The sequence below is a fragment of the Amblyomma maculatum genome, chromosome 10 (assembly GCF_055883805.1).
Source record: "Amblyomma maculatum isolate TAMU_Amacu chromosome 10, ASM5588380v1, whole genome shotgun sequence".
In the NCBI taxonomy this organism is placed as follows: Eukaryota; Metazoa; Arthropoda; class Arachnida; order Ixodida; family Ixodidae; genus Amblyomma; species Amblyomma maculatum.
In genome coordinates, this window is record NC_139353.1 from 35,276,056 (window position 1) to 35,290,622 (window position 14,567).

General features: G+C 46.6%; 1 protein-coding gene across 4 annotated transcripts in view; it reads left to right on the forward strand.

The window, feature by feature from the left end:
• Positions 1 to 14,567, forward strand: part of LOC146176139 (RNA-binding protein 25-like) — a 41,488-nt gene that overhangs the window by 7,639 nt on the left and 19,282 nt on the right. For 2 of the 4 annotated variants that reach the window (XM_084582465.1, XM_084582466.1), the window contains exons 5-11: positions 991 to 1,083; positions 1,203 to 1,260; positions 1,350 to 1,441; positions 2,542 to 2,839; positions 4,684 to 4,754; positions 11,291 to 11,386; positions 12,922 to 12,955. In XM_084582465.1, the coding sequence (XP_084438591.1) occupies positions 991 to 1,083; positions 1,203 to 1,260; positions 1,350 to 1,441; positions 2,542 to 2,839; positions 4,684 to 4,754; positions 11,291 to 11,386; positions 12,922 to 12,955 (742 nt within the window). Of the gene's footprint in view, positions 1 to 990; positions 1,084 to 1,202; positions 1,261 to 1,349; positions 1,442 to 2,541; positions 2,840 to 4,683; positions 4,755 to 11,290; positions 11,387 to 12,921; positions 12,956 to 13,475; positions 13,706 to 14,567 lie in introns of all 4 variants that reach the window. The other 2 variants (XM_084582468.1, XM_084582467.1) reach the window with 2 other exon arrangements.

Genomic DNA, 14,567 nt, shown 5'->3' on the forward strand with positions numbered 1-14,567 from the left:
GAACGCAGCCCATTGTCAAGGCTTTTCTGGTTATCAAAAAAGCTCCCGAGAAAATTAAAACCGCAAGAATTTCGATGCCTCTGGCTTGTTTGGTATTGTCGAATAATAAAGGCCGATTCTACTTACTGTTGAACGGAGTAATACCACGCCACATACCACTGCCCATAGTTAGCAACTGTTTTTGTTTTCTTTAGTTTTTATTTTATTATAGCTTCTTTGTTAACTAGAGTGCACTTCATGAGTGGAGAACTCATGTTTACAAGCAAGTAACCACTTCACTCGTGGTCACACCTTCTTCCTTTAATGCACTCAGTAACTTGCTGAACTAAGCCTGGTCCTTTACAAATTGAGTTTTTTTCCCTTTTCTTTTGCTGTTGTCCACAGCTGATACGGTGCTCTCCTAATTTGGATGGTGAGAGGAAGTGTGACCGGATCGTCTAAGGCGATATCGGGAAACGAGGCTGCTTTGTTTATGCCGGCGGTGGTTCAGATCCTTTTTGGCCGTGAAGTTTGTTCCTGTGTCAGTTTTTTCTTTTTATTTGTTGCTACAAGGAGTGATGAACTGAGCATATCCTAAATACCTTCCCACTGTAAAGAATGTTCATTGGATTGACTACTTATTACTACTACTTACTCATGCAGGGCATTCAGAGCAGTAGTTACGTGAGCCTAATAGCGAAGGAAGAATGCTTGCCCGCAAATTGGAGGGGGGCTTGGCACGGCAGAACGGATAATGTTTATGGTCGGTGCTTCTTCAACTTGGACTTTTTTTTTTTTTTGACTTGGACTTGAATGGTGACCCTTTATTATGCGTATCATTGTGCACTCTGCTGTGGCTGGCATGTTGGGGTAGCTTGACAGCATGTTACCACTAGTGTCCCACTGAACGAATAATTTGCCACTCTTGGTGTGCTTTCCGTTCTGTTTCCTTTTTCAACTGTCTTGTTGTCAGCAGTGCACTGTATATTTCTTTTTCACTGCTTTTCGTAGCACGAGAACACATCCAAAGGACCCCCTGTCACCGTGTTTGTGGGTAACATAACTGAACGAGCATCGGACAACCTGATCAGGCTCATTCTTCAGGTGAGTACGCTTTTGTGTGACCTTGTTTCAGTCAGGCCTCTAACCATTGCTGTGTTGTTATTGTTGTTGCTGATTTGTTTTTGTTGTAACCATTTTGATGTTTTTCTTGGGGAACACAGCGCTGCGGGACAGTGGTCAGCTGGAAGCGAGTGCAGGGCGCCAATGGCTGGCTGCAAGGTATGCTAACGCCTGGCACTCTCGTGTCCTCTAGATGGTAAGCATGTTGGGCGCAGCCCACTAACGAGGGTGGCGACTTGTTTTTGCAGGCTTTGGCTTCTGTGAATATGGAGATCCCGAATCGGCTATGAGGGCCATTCGCATCCTACACGAGTGGGAGATCGGAGACAAGAAACTTGTGGTGCGTACTAATTTTCTTGTCTTGCTTCTCTCTCTCTCTTTCTCTGTTCGGTTAGTTTACTTCCCTTCATTAGTTTGCATGTGCGTGCAGTGCTAAAGTGCAACAGGACTCCGTGACTCTTATTAAAGTCCCGTGCACTCTAGCTGCGTGTTGCTCGCTAGGTGTTGCTAGACCTAACCTGCTTTGCATAGCAGTTGTCATCGATGGTGCTTTGTAACTAGCCGCTGCCTAGCATGAGTGGCCTGCTCAAGTTACCAGTGCACTATAAGCACAGCAGTTCTAGCCAACAGAGCGAGGGAAGCAAGCCTATGCTGGCAGTCTTGAGTCAACCAGCTTAGCTTCACTGCATGGCAGGCATAGTACTGTATGCTAGCTTTGCCGCGTGGCAGCAGAGTCTTGTAAGAAAACGGTGCCGCCAGAGTAAAGGGTCACATAGTTTTACATTTTCACGTGGCTAACACCAGGCACCTCTCTGCGCGCTTCAAGTGATTGTGGGAGCACCATTGGGAGGAGAAGCGCCACCTGTAGGGGTTGTGGAATGTCTATCGATACATCTGATGCTCCGTTTGTGGGAGTTCAGTAAGCGCACCCAGATTTGTAATTTTCAAATTTTTTGGACTGTAATTTGCTGGTGTGAATTGTTGATCAATCTGGTTCATGTTGTAGCAGGAAAAAGACCTAGGAATGTGCGTTTATGTGCCTTCTGGGACCCTGTGTGCTGCTTTCTGATGGTTATTTTTGCAAATTATCGTATGTCCTTGTGATTTGTTCATGTACAACTGGGAGTGCTCTGTATGGGGGTGCCCTGTATGGGTGTATGGGGGCGCATAGCCAGAGTCGCTTTGGGACGTTAAACCTCGCAAACCACTATGGGGGTGCGCATGTGTTTTCTGCTTGGAGGCCCTTGAAATCTTTATGTGTGTGTTTACATGACCCCCTTGATTTGGTGGCCATTGGAACCTTCCACTTAGAAGCCCTGAAATCATTATTGGGACAATAGATATTGTTTCGAGGGCCTTCGGAGTGGCCGCGTGACGCTGGCGGTAAACGGCATTGGCCGTATTCGTGACCTTCTTTCTACCTTGCTGCTGTCATGGCAGGTGAAAGTGGATGCCAAGACAAAGGAGAAGCTGGACGAGTACAAGGCTAGCAAGAAGACCACATCACAGCCTCAGCAGCAGTCTGGTGGGACAGAGGCGGCCGCCGACAGTGCAGCCTCGGAAGCCAAGCCGCAGGGCTCGGAGGAGATAGACGAGGCCACTTGGCGCCAGGACAGGGACACTAGGGAATCCATCCTGCACCTGTTGCGCTCGCACGCCAATGAGCTGAACCGGGCCAGCGACCGTGAGCGAGAACGGGAGCGGGAACGGGACCGGGAGGCCGACAGGGGTGGTGGCGGTGAGTGCTTCCCTTTTGGCTTGCTTTTAGCTCGGATAGATAGGCTAATTGGCCGATTTGCGACATAGTAATAGGAAGTATTGTGGGCTTAATCGAAGTATGGTCATCTTGTTGGAAAGGGAAGAGGTATCTTTGTTGGTGGGAGCTTGTTTCGTACCAGTTTGTTTGTGAGAAGGGCATGATAATGTCTATTCTGTCTCAGGTGCAGATACGTGTCAAAGTACTCCGAATTTCTGAAAAACTAGTTTAACCTAATTGCCATCAGTGGTGTTGTGTATATTTTTTTCTTTTGTATGGTAGGAATTTGAGGAATTTAAGTCTTCGGTTGAGGCATTGTAAATTTCTGTGGCCGAGAAGTTTTAATGTGATGGGGTTCCAAGGCTCCATTCTGGGGAGAGAAAAAAAAAAAAAGAAAAGGCCAGCATTGTGAGCAGAAATCTGGCATGGCTCTGGCAGGTAGATGGCAGGCGGCATGGCAAGGACATGAGACCAATGCAGCATGGCGGGCGGGGGTAACCTGGATTGCTCTTGCGGAGTGACTGAACGCGGAGGGTATAGCCAAGTTATAATGCTTGTTTTTTGCGCTCTGTAGCCAGAAAGGACTTGCTATCTAGATTATAGCTGAAAGCTGAAAAGAAAAACGGAAAGGCAAATTTTGGGCAGTGACAAAAGCAGATTGGCTGGCGAACTGAAATAGAAGCTTGGATTGACTAAAACGCAGCATGTAACATTCGAACCTTGTGTTGTATCACTGTGAGCCTGGCTATCCAAAGTGTTCAACTAGCTGGAAACAGAATATGGAACATAAATGAAGTGGCATGCCCAGCAAGCAACCAAGGAAATCATTTCACGAGCGCGAACAAGGGCGCTGGACAGTTTTAAAGCTTGAAAAGAAATAAAAAAGGGCAACTCGAAGCAGTCGCCACGGAGCAGAGTCGTGTGTGCTGAAAAGGACGACCCATCGTATGCACCAGGCCACTTTGATTTATTAATTTAGGCCATGTAATTGAATGGCACGTTTTAAAATATTGAGCTCATTTTTCTTTGCTCGCACTTTTTGCAAGAGCACTACCATTAGGAAAACTACCATTTCTAAACTCTTTCTCCAAAGGTTGCTTTAAGATGGCTTCTGGACTGTAGTTTTGTTGGGAACAAGAGAAGGTACCTTTTGGATTCCTAATTATTCAAGAAAAAAAAGCATCATATATGTGACATATAATGGCAACAGAGAAAATTAGGTCTGTTCTTAAAGTGCTCAGAGATTTACAAAAATGTCGTAAAGAACCCGCAATTTTTCTTATCCTGCACAGTGAACTACCTAGAAGTTGTCTAAGCACAAAATGCATCTTTATTAGGTTTGAAATGATAGTCTTCCTAAGCTGACACACTTAATTACTCATTATAACAACAGATACACCTTTTTTTCTATTTATGCTAAGGTGGTGAAATATATTGTAATCAGAGAAAGATTAGGGTTGGAATGGAGCTGAAGTGTCCTATTGTGTTTTACTTGAGTAGTTTATATGCTGGGTAGGGCCTTTTGAATTGATAGTGCTTATTGGAAACATGTAAAAAAGGATTCCAAGCGAGCTTTCGATTCTCAGGTATGCTTCTTTCCTGAGGGGAGTGGCAAGAAGGATACCATCACAGTTAGAACGCCATAAATTAAACATGCTGTTGCCTTCGATGTCCGCTGGGTTCATCAAAGGTTCGATTGCAGAGACAGTGAGTGTGTTGCCACCTTTCTGGCATGACCATCCCCCCCTCTCCCCTTTTGGGTCTCTAATAGCTAGGACGTCCTGCGGTTTAACCATGTGCCTTTCTTTTCCTCTCTCTTCCTGCAGCTGCAAGATCTCCGCGCAACTCGCGGCGCACGAGCCCCGAGCCAGAACGGGAGTACAGATCTAGCAAAAATGTGAGCTCACCCCTCTTCATTTGATATAAGAGTCCCCCTTATAGACGTTCTTTTTTTATCTTCGCAGAAATATTTCAGCCAATTGTTTGTTTAGTAGCTTTATCACCATCTGTCTGCTGAACAAATATGTGTTGGTGAGGCATGTCAGGGTTATGGGCTTTGTCAAAAGGAAAGGTGGCTGCGAACTTGGGAAGTGGCACAGCCTGCTGTGAGAAGGAAGGCAGTGAAAAAGCAGTGAGGTGTAGGGAAGGGGTAAAAAAAAAGTGACTGTGGTTTAGCTTTCCTAGGACAAGCTGTGCGAGCGAAATATTTGTTATGCCCGGTTATTCTGCGTTACTAGGCAAGGTTAGACTCTCATACACCTGAACCTAGTTCAGAGAGTGAAAGCTCGATTGACGGCCCAAGCGAGTCAGGCTATGAGAGACGCCATAGTGGAGGGCGCCAGAAATCATCTTGCTTTTTCACCTCCAACGAAAAGCAGCCACCATGGCCGGAATTCGATCCCTTGCCCTTTGGCACAGCAGTCGATCGTCCTAATCACTGAGCCACCACGGCGGGTACAAAGGAATGTTACACAAGGCATTCACGTTAGGGCGGAAGAATGCAAGTGGCATCATAATTTTTGTTCTTCTTCATGGTCACTTTTCTTTTTATCACTGACTCACAACTAGGAACTGCAATGTGCATTCACCAGATCTACTTGTATTCGGCTTGAACTAACTTTGTGGCCTGTGGGTAGCATGCCTGCCTGAAGGCTGATTCAAGCCCCATCTGATCCAAATTTGCCAAATCCACCTGATCCAAGTTTTTTTTTCAGCTCAGTTACTCTCTCTTGGTTACAGGAAGCATCCTGTGAAATTTGGCCCCAATACAAATACCTCCGCCCAGTTGTTTCACATCGACAGTCTTGATACATTGGTACCGTATTTACTCGCACAATGATCGCACTCGCGTAATGATCGCACCCCTGAATTTTGAGGTCAAAATTCCATTTTTTAAATTCCCCCGCGTAATGATCGCACCCCGAACATGGAGCCGCCTGGTGGTTGATCTGCAGTCATCCTGCAGCGAATGCATTCCGACGAGTTCCCAACCTAGTCTAGTAACGAAGTTCCCATGATTCCATGCTTTGCGGAGTCTTTGTATTAACTCTATGCTTTGCGGCGTTCGCCATTTTGCAATTCGGCAGCGTCGTAGCGTGCTTTGTGTTTTTGTGCGAGTTTACGCCATTTCACCATGGGGCGGTATGCCAGTTACACCGCCGCGTTCAAGCTCAAGGCTGTCGACTATGCACTGGAGCATGGCAACCGCGCTGCTGGTAGGCATTTCGGCGTGGACGAAATGAGGATACGCTATTGGAAGAAGCAGCGCGAGAAGCTGATGGCTACGAACAAGACACGGCGGGCTTTCCGTGGACCCAAAACGTCCTAGAATACGTGAAGGACCTGCGCAAGGATGGTTGTGCAGTGTCATTAGAAATGATACAGACGCAGGCGCGCACAACTGCCAGGAAGCTGGGAATCGCCGCAAAGGATTTCCGCGCTAGCTCCGGTTGGGCGACTCGCTTTATGCGACGGAATGGACTTTCCCTGAGGCGGCGGACGTCGTTGTGCCAGCGGCTCCCAGCCGCTGGCACAATGACGCTTTGGATGGAACGGCAGATGACTTCCCCAGCGACGACACTGCCGTTTCCGATGAGTCGTGCAGCAGTGAAAGCGAGGATGGCGAGGATTCAGACTTTGATTAGAGTACTGACGAAAAAAAATAAATGGGCATTGTGCACTCCATGTGATGCTTAATGTGCGTGTTTATTGCGAAGGTAAGCCTTACTCAGCTTTTATTTTTGGTTGTAATCGAGATATATATTCTAAGACGTCTGACCTGCAACTTGTTTGCGTTTTCGGTGCTCAAAAATTTTTTGTAGAAAATTTACCCCGCGTAACGATCGCACCACGAAATTTGCGTCAGTATATAAAAAAAAAAGTGCTATCATTATGCGAGTAAATACGGTACATACGACATCAGAGTCACGTTGGTTTTAGTACCCCTTTCTCTGGACATCGGTCAATGCCGGGAGGCTTCACTGCTGATGGGCTGCATCTGAATGCAAATAGCCACCAAACCTCACTACATTGCAAAAACCTCTTATGGTTCATCGAAGTGTGCTTGTACAGGCAGTCAGAATGCATCATGGAACCGCGCTAAAAACAAGTGTCATGATGCATTCCAATACTAGCCACCAACTAGCCTGTCTCTCATTATTATATAGTCAGTCGGTTGGGCGGGCACCGGTTATGAACCAAACCAAACCTAGCTCTCCTTTGTTCTCGGCATCTGCTTTAACTTGCATCCCTTTCAGAAACGCCCCTTTTGATGAAATCTGACTGGTAAACAGGGATGCTTTCAATGTATTCTAACTTACATTGTAACTTAGATTGTAACTTACATTGTAACCTACATTGCAAGTTAAAATGCAGGAAACCATATGTTGTGGGCTGCTAAGGAGGATGGGCGTAAATTTCATTGCCAGCTATTCTGCCAGTTCGTATGAATAGGCTTGCCAGTAGGGCCTAGATGGGCAGTACCAGATGTGCACGGAGTTCATACCTGCCAACCCTTTTAATTTGCTCGGGAGGCTCTCAAATTTTGACTTGTGCTTTCCGATTTTACGAGCATTGCCCTATACACTGAAACACCGCTTGAAAACAAATGTCATTGAAATGAATTTGTTTAGTTTCACAAACTCTTTTAAGGGGAGACCCTGTGACTTAATCTAAATATGGCAATTTTTATTGTACGTGGATGAAAACGCTACATGTAATGTGTTTTTGTGTGCTGAACACAAATATGAAGTCTATTTTTACCTGTCGTGTCAGTTTTGAATTAGTTAGTTTATGACCAATCACTGTGCCCAAGTTTTAATAACTTCTTTATAAAAAATTGTTAGAATTTGATGTCTATGTGTTCTACAAGAGCCAGGGAGTGCAATACACCATTATTTAAATTTGTGCTTCCCTGGTATATGAGTTGACTCGTCAAATACACCTATAAAAGTGAAAAATTTCGGTGTGCATTCTTTATAGTTTAATAAAATTTGTAAGGGGAAATCTCAAGTTGTTTAGATCTTATTGCACAGAGCAATTTATCAGCCTTAAAATGCAACAATAATTGTTCATATGTGAGCTCTACATCTGGAGATATCGTGGCAGGCAACAGTATGTGCAGTAGTTAAAAATCTTGTTCTGAGAAAACAAGGAAATAAGTTTCAAAATGAGCAGAGTTTATTTATTGTAAATTGGAGCTTAACTTTCAATGGATCTTATACTAGAAGCCTCCAGGCACATAATCACAATCAATCTGTTTCATTCATTTTCTTTTCCATTGCTCGCTCAAAGTTTTCAGCATCTGTAGCACACGTTCGAGCAGCTTGCTCACGGCTGGCACGCTTAGCACGGTTAATGGCGCCACGCTTCTCGGCGCTTCTTCAGATTCCCCGGAAAAAACTGTTGATAGCTTGTGGTGGGAAGCAGACTTTGTAGGAAGCCTTCACTGATCTTGCATGTAGAGATGAATTACCATTTTTGTGGCCTTGGAAAGAAGTGGCACGTCGACACGCACACTCCTCGGCACGACGGGCGCCGGTGCAGCACGTGCCGTCGATCCTTCCGTACGCGCACTGTACTGGCTCGTCAGGCTAATTCGTTGCTGGTGCTGGCGTGTCCGACAGCTCCTTGCACGTCCGAGGCCACTGTTTTCATTTTTTACCGAGGGCACGAGCCGTTCGAAAATTTTGTTTTCAACCAGACATAGCAGCGACAACCGTGATAGCAGCGCAAATGGCGGATGATGCTCTTTTGTACAGCAGGCGGTGCTCACCCAGTGTCCAATCGGGAGGCAGGATTCATCCGACGTGGTGCAAAAACACCAATGGCGTGCGAGATTTAAGTATTGTTTTTGCAGTGGTCTAGCTCCACTGTTGCCAGACTGAGAACGGTTTCTCGCAAAAAGTGGAAATTAAAAGGGTACAGCTTTCGAATGATATCAAAATGACTGTGCGCTCTGCTATGCCGTTGCCGCGCAGCATGAGGTTGAATTCCATCAACCTTGAGGTTTTTTTAAGCGAAAATTGTTGCGTTACGGTCTTCAGAATCTAGTAACATAAATACTATTCAGACAACCATAATATTTCAGAATTTGGTTTTTCAGAACAATATTCAAAAACTTATTTCAAAAAGTCAATTTTTTGGCGATTTTTGAAGGTTAAAGAACCGGGTCTTCCCTTAAATGCCCCACTAAAGCTCCATTGAACGCAATGCAAACGCCCGTCAGTTGAATACAATTCAGTGCAGTGCACATTTCACTTATACGAACATTTTTAGTGGCACTATTTTGCTTCTCCCAGGTCATATTGAGTAGTGGAAGCTCCGCCTCGCATTTGGGAGGCACCATATAAACCGTATTATATAGGTGGAGTAGGAATATAGGTTGATCCCTTACCGTGAAGTGAAAAAAAAAAATTGCAGAAGTGCATATACAGTTGAACCCGATTATATCGAACCCGGATATATCGAATTTTGGTTATATCGAACTCACGGAATATCCCCTTGAAAATCCCATGTAAAAGTATAGGAAAGCCGCGTCATATATCGAACTCAATTTCACCGGTCGTTCGATATATCGAACTCCGCACCACGCACTGGAAAGTGTGCCTTCCCCAAAGACGATCGCATCACCCTTGGCCGTTTGCCGCGTGACGTTTTCAAGCCACGCGGGACAGTTCTGGACAGCGCCGCGCCCATTCCCCAAAGGCGCGCACATCTGCAGTTATCGTTTCCCGCGCGCCAACACATGACGTTTGCAAGCCATGTGCGTGGGTCTGCCCATTCTTTTGCCGAGCTATCTCTCTCCTTCAGCACGCGCTACGCATGCGCCAAGCCAGCTCAGCCCGTTTTCAGACAGACGTCGGACGCTTTCTCCAGCGTGTGTTGCGAACCCTCTGCCCGCGGCGGCTGACGTGGCTATGGCGCCTGCGAACGTTAAGAAGCGGCAGCTCTCTCTGTTTTCTTTTTTTTTTTTTTTTTGCGAGTCATCCTTTTTTATCGTTGTGCTGTATGCGCAACGTAGCGTAAGATATGGCGGCTGCGGACGTTAAGAAGCGGTAGGCTTTTTTTTTTTTGGCGGGAGCCGTTTATCTTTGCATGTATGAATCAACAGAAGCACGCGGTCTGCTGCTGCGATCATGACGCCCGCTCCAAGCGCGGCGTGATAAATCGAACCAGGCTTGTGCAATCAAGCCATCACGGGCACTCTGCCAAGTTCGCTCCCCGCCACCGGAGGAGCTATAAAAAGATAAATGCGCCCTGATGTTATAGCTGCGCAGCATCTTGGCACGCTGCCAAGAAATGAGCTGTGGATGCGACGACCGAAACGGAGTGACCCGCGCCATCCACATGCAAGCGAAAACGCTTGAGATTTCTGCTGCAGCGACGCAGAAACCTTGTATTGGGCTGTCGTGGTGGCTCGAGCGGCAAGAGGGACGCAGTTCCAACAAGTTTGAAATTTTTCGCTCTGTCACTGCCGCTCGTTGCTGAGACCGCTCAGTCACTTGCATGTGAGCGAGCTGGTCTTAACGCATTTTTTTTTTTTTTTTTCAACATCTCGGGTGCAAAAGTGGAGGGTGGGTTCATTATGCGAGTGGGTTGATTACGCGACACATGCGGTATCGTTTTTTGGCATCGTAAGTGCCGTCACAAGCCGATTTTTGTATATCGAACTATTTCGCGATCCCCTTCGAGTTCGATATATCCGGGTTCGACTGTATTTACTACATCGGGGCTGTATACCTGCATCAGCGGAGCTATGATCTCGCTCCAAAGTTTCAGCAGCGTCATCAGAAGACTTTGCTGCTTGCCACACTCCCAGAGTGTGTCATCTAGTTCTATCACGCGTGTTGCTTACGCAGCATTTCTTAAAAGGTTGCATGCAAACAGCTAATCTTGTCCACGGTCCTGCATGCTTGTTTCTGAACCACCGAACTGTCGCTAAGAGGGCGGCCATGCTGCCGTTCGCTTCGGTGAACATCACTTTTTCTGGAAACCCACTGTAAACTGCCTCCACATGTCGTTAGTCATTGCTAAAGAGGCATTTTATACTCTCATAGGTCGAACGAAAGAGCGCACGTGAAAATAAATGCACTTGAGATGCCAAGCAACTGCAGGATGTCGGTACGGTTTTGGCTGTCTGTTCATGAGCCAGGCACGGCACTTGTTGTTGCCAGGCTGTGCCTTAAATTTTGCTATAGACCGCTATATAAGACCCTCTTATTGATGGTTTGTGAGACTTAAAGAGTTCACAAGGTATCGCAAAGTTGGAAAGAGTTGGCTAACTGTTCCCCATAATTGTTTCTTCCTTGCGCTGCATTCTAACCAATGACATATTGAGAGTGCCGGGCTTGTAAAATTGTACAGCGACTCGGTCGGTTTTCGCTTACAGTATCTCTGGCTCAAGCTCAGGCTAGTTTTTTTTTTTTTTCCCAGCATCGTCTGATGCAAGAACTGGATGAGATGGACATTGAAGAAGACAAGCGGAACTTAATCACGAGGGAAATCGACAAATTCCGGGACACATACAAGGTACGAAGTGATTCTCTCTCTACCCCTGTAAAGTCGGCAGTCTTTAAAATGGAAGGGGTCCTCCCCTTTTCGTTTAACCCTTATGTATTTTCACCTACACTACACAGTTACATTCCTGTACACGTGTGTTATGCAACCCCTTTATTTCCGGCTCACTTTGTCTAATTTCTATTTGTTTTGATTTCTACTTGTGCCTCTTGCATGATTGTTCTTTATTTTATTGTTCCTTCTATCTCTATTTGAGTGCCGGAGCCCTTTAGGTATAAATTGATATGATTTTAAGTCTGAGAGTCGGGAGTAGATACCTATAATAATTACTGATTGCTTTCTCTCGGAGCTCTCTTCTGATTGTTCTCCCACCTGGTATCGAGCTAAGTGTGCCAGGCTTTAAAAGGAAGTTATCCTTATTCTTTTCCTCTTTCTCTGTTTATTCCTTTCTCAGTTGTACGAGATGAGGGGGGTGTAGCACTTATTTGTGGTCAACATATTTTCCGGGTATTTTTTTTTGCTAGCATTTTGACAGTGCACTGCCAAAACACCTTTCACCTAGTTACCCTTTCGTTTTGCTTTGAACATGCACATGAGTCGTCGTGTAGGAGGTGGGAGGCTTGCTTAGCTTTTGGGGATTAACCATTCGTTATCTTCAAAGGGGGGGGGGGGGGGGGGGAGGCTGCGGAGTAATGGCAGAAGTGGAGGGTTGGGGCTATGTTTTGGGGGGGTGAGGTGGGTGCAATTTCAAGCGGTGTGTGCTGCTGCGGAGAGTGTCGGCGTCTTCTTGGCCTAAAGGTGGCACCCTTGTTGCGATTCCCCCAATCACCAGGCCATCTGCCACAACAGCGTGTGCTACTACTACTCTCGTTTGAGACTCTGTCAGGCCTAGAAATTGTAGCTAGGACGATGACCACCGGTGAGTATTGCTTATCCCGTCTCTGCATACGTATATGTATATACTATATATATACATACACAACCAACACGCGCGCAACCTGCGGCGTGTGCCTTCCTCCTTCCTCCCTGTTATCACTGTCCATCTTTCTGTTGCCACCGCTGTGGACAGAGTGGTCTCGCTAGACCATGGCAACCGGTGCCTTCTTCAACGGTCGTCGCCCCGGGATTGTGAGTGTTTGCCTGTTTTTTCCCCCTCGCACCCCCCTCATCACTAGTACTGCTGTCTAGTGCTAAGAACTTGAAGCAGCAGTGACTACTGTGCTGGCCGACTCCTTGTTTTATGGCTGCTGCTGCTGATGATGAAGAGAAAAAAACACCCCCTACCTTCGAAAAGGCGAGCGACACTTCCTTGCTGGGCGCGCAATTTTTATTTTGTGTGTATGTGTGTGTGTGTGTACGTCTCGCTCCTTGGCAAGTGAATTGACCCTCTCCCTCTTCTCTGCCCGCCCTGCCCTTTTATTTTTTGCCACAGTCGTTGGGACGGGATTGGGGATATGTGATGTCCCTTTCTTTTTTTCTTGAAATGCATCTTTTCTTTTCTTTCTCTGCGTGTCATTGCCAAACTGTAACGGTGTTGGAACGTGCAGCCCACTGATCTCGGTCTGACCGTGAACTCGTGGGGTAAGTACTCCATCCTGCTGCCTTGTTCTGTGCGTTGATGGGAGAGCCTGTTTCTGATTGAGTGCATCACGCTAGTGGTTCTGCTTTGGCCTGTGGTTTTGCCGCGAGTCTTTTTCTGGTGTGCCTGGTTAGCGCTTTTGTAGGGTGTGCGTTGTGCTTTGGTTAGGTGCGAATTGCTTGCTGCTCTTGATTTCTTTTTGCCAGTGGGAATGGGAGCTTGCACTGCTTTTTTTCAGTTTAGAGTTTTGTTGGGAGGCTTGTTGAGAGTTTGGGCCAATGCTGGGCTCTCTGTGGAGCTGAAATTTTGATGGCATGCGAGGTATTGCGTGAGGTGTTTCATCAGCTTGAAAAGAGTCGAAAGGTTCATACCTACGAAGATTGTGTAGCCAGTATAGTAGTCAATTGCCCTGGTGGCAGTGTTTCCTAGTCTCTCTGTCCGCCGAGCGTAGCTGACTTGGCCGGTGAGGGAGAGGTTTTGATTTCCTGTGCCTGCCTTCTCCTCTGTGCATGCTCTCGACAGGAAGCTTTGTTCAGCGCTTGCGGCGCAAGGTGGCAGCGAGGCAAGCTAGTGCATCGTCCTCGTCGTCGTTGGCGTCGTCGGCGTCCGCCGAAGGACTGAGTGTGAAAATAGCTTCGTACCAGAGTGCCTCGGGCTCTCACGTGACTCACTTTCCGGTCATTTCCTCGCTTGCCATTGGGGACTACTCGGACACCTCGCACGACTCGCATTCGCTGGCATCCGGTGTGGAGGTGAAGTTGACTGTTTTGCTGAGGGGGTTCTGTCTCGGCTTCCGCCTTCTCTGCTACTGGTGAGGTGAAGGCTGCATCAGGTTCTCTGGACTTCTTCTCTTCATTGGTTGTCTCCCACAGAGCACCAGTGCACTTGGTAGGGAGTTGGTGGTCTGCGACTGTTCCCTTACTTTGCTGTCACTGTCTCTTCCACTGTTTGGGCTTGCGAACCGTAGAGCTTGTTCGGTTATTTTTCTTCATTTTTTTTGTAACTCAATGAATATCGATTCTTCTCTTGTCCATGCTGAAGTAGGTTAGTATTCACACCTAATTGCATTGGTTAAATTCCCAGAAGCTTGCTTGACAATGCTCTTTCGGGAACATGTTTTAAGTGCCCTTCATGTAATTTTTTGTGTTCAGAGAAGTTAACTATGCTTGTTTGAAAGGATGTCTTGAGTGAAGCATTTCGGCTCAGTATTGCCGCTTTTAGTCCACGTGGACTAAATGTTCACCCTGCATCTAAGAGTGACGTGTAGGCAGGGACATCCGAAGGCAATCTCGCATTGTTACGTAACCCATAGACTTGATTAATGTGTGAATAGCACACACAGCTGTGAGTGGCATACATCTCGTGATTCTACTTGTCTGAAACGAGGCATGCCGTGTGAGGCATTTTTTGTAATGTGTCGGAGTAGCCATTCAGATTTTTTTTGTTTTGCACAGTTATTGTTTTGGTTTCAAGGAGCACCAGTGCATGCATTCTGCAAGTTTCGGGCACATGGGGTTAATTGTGGCTCGCACATTGGTAGTCGTCATGCGTGGGTGTTCTCGCATGTGGAGTTGGGGGCACATGCACAAGGTTGCCATTATGTTGCATTGTCGA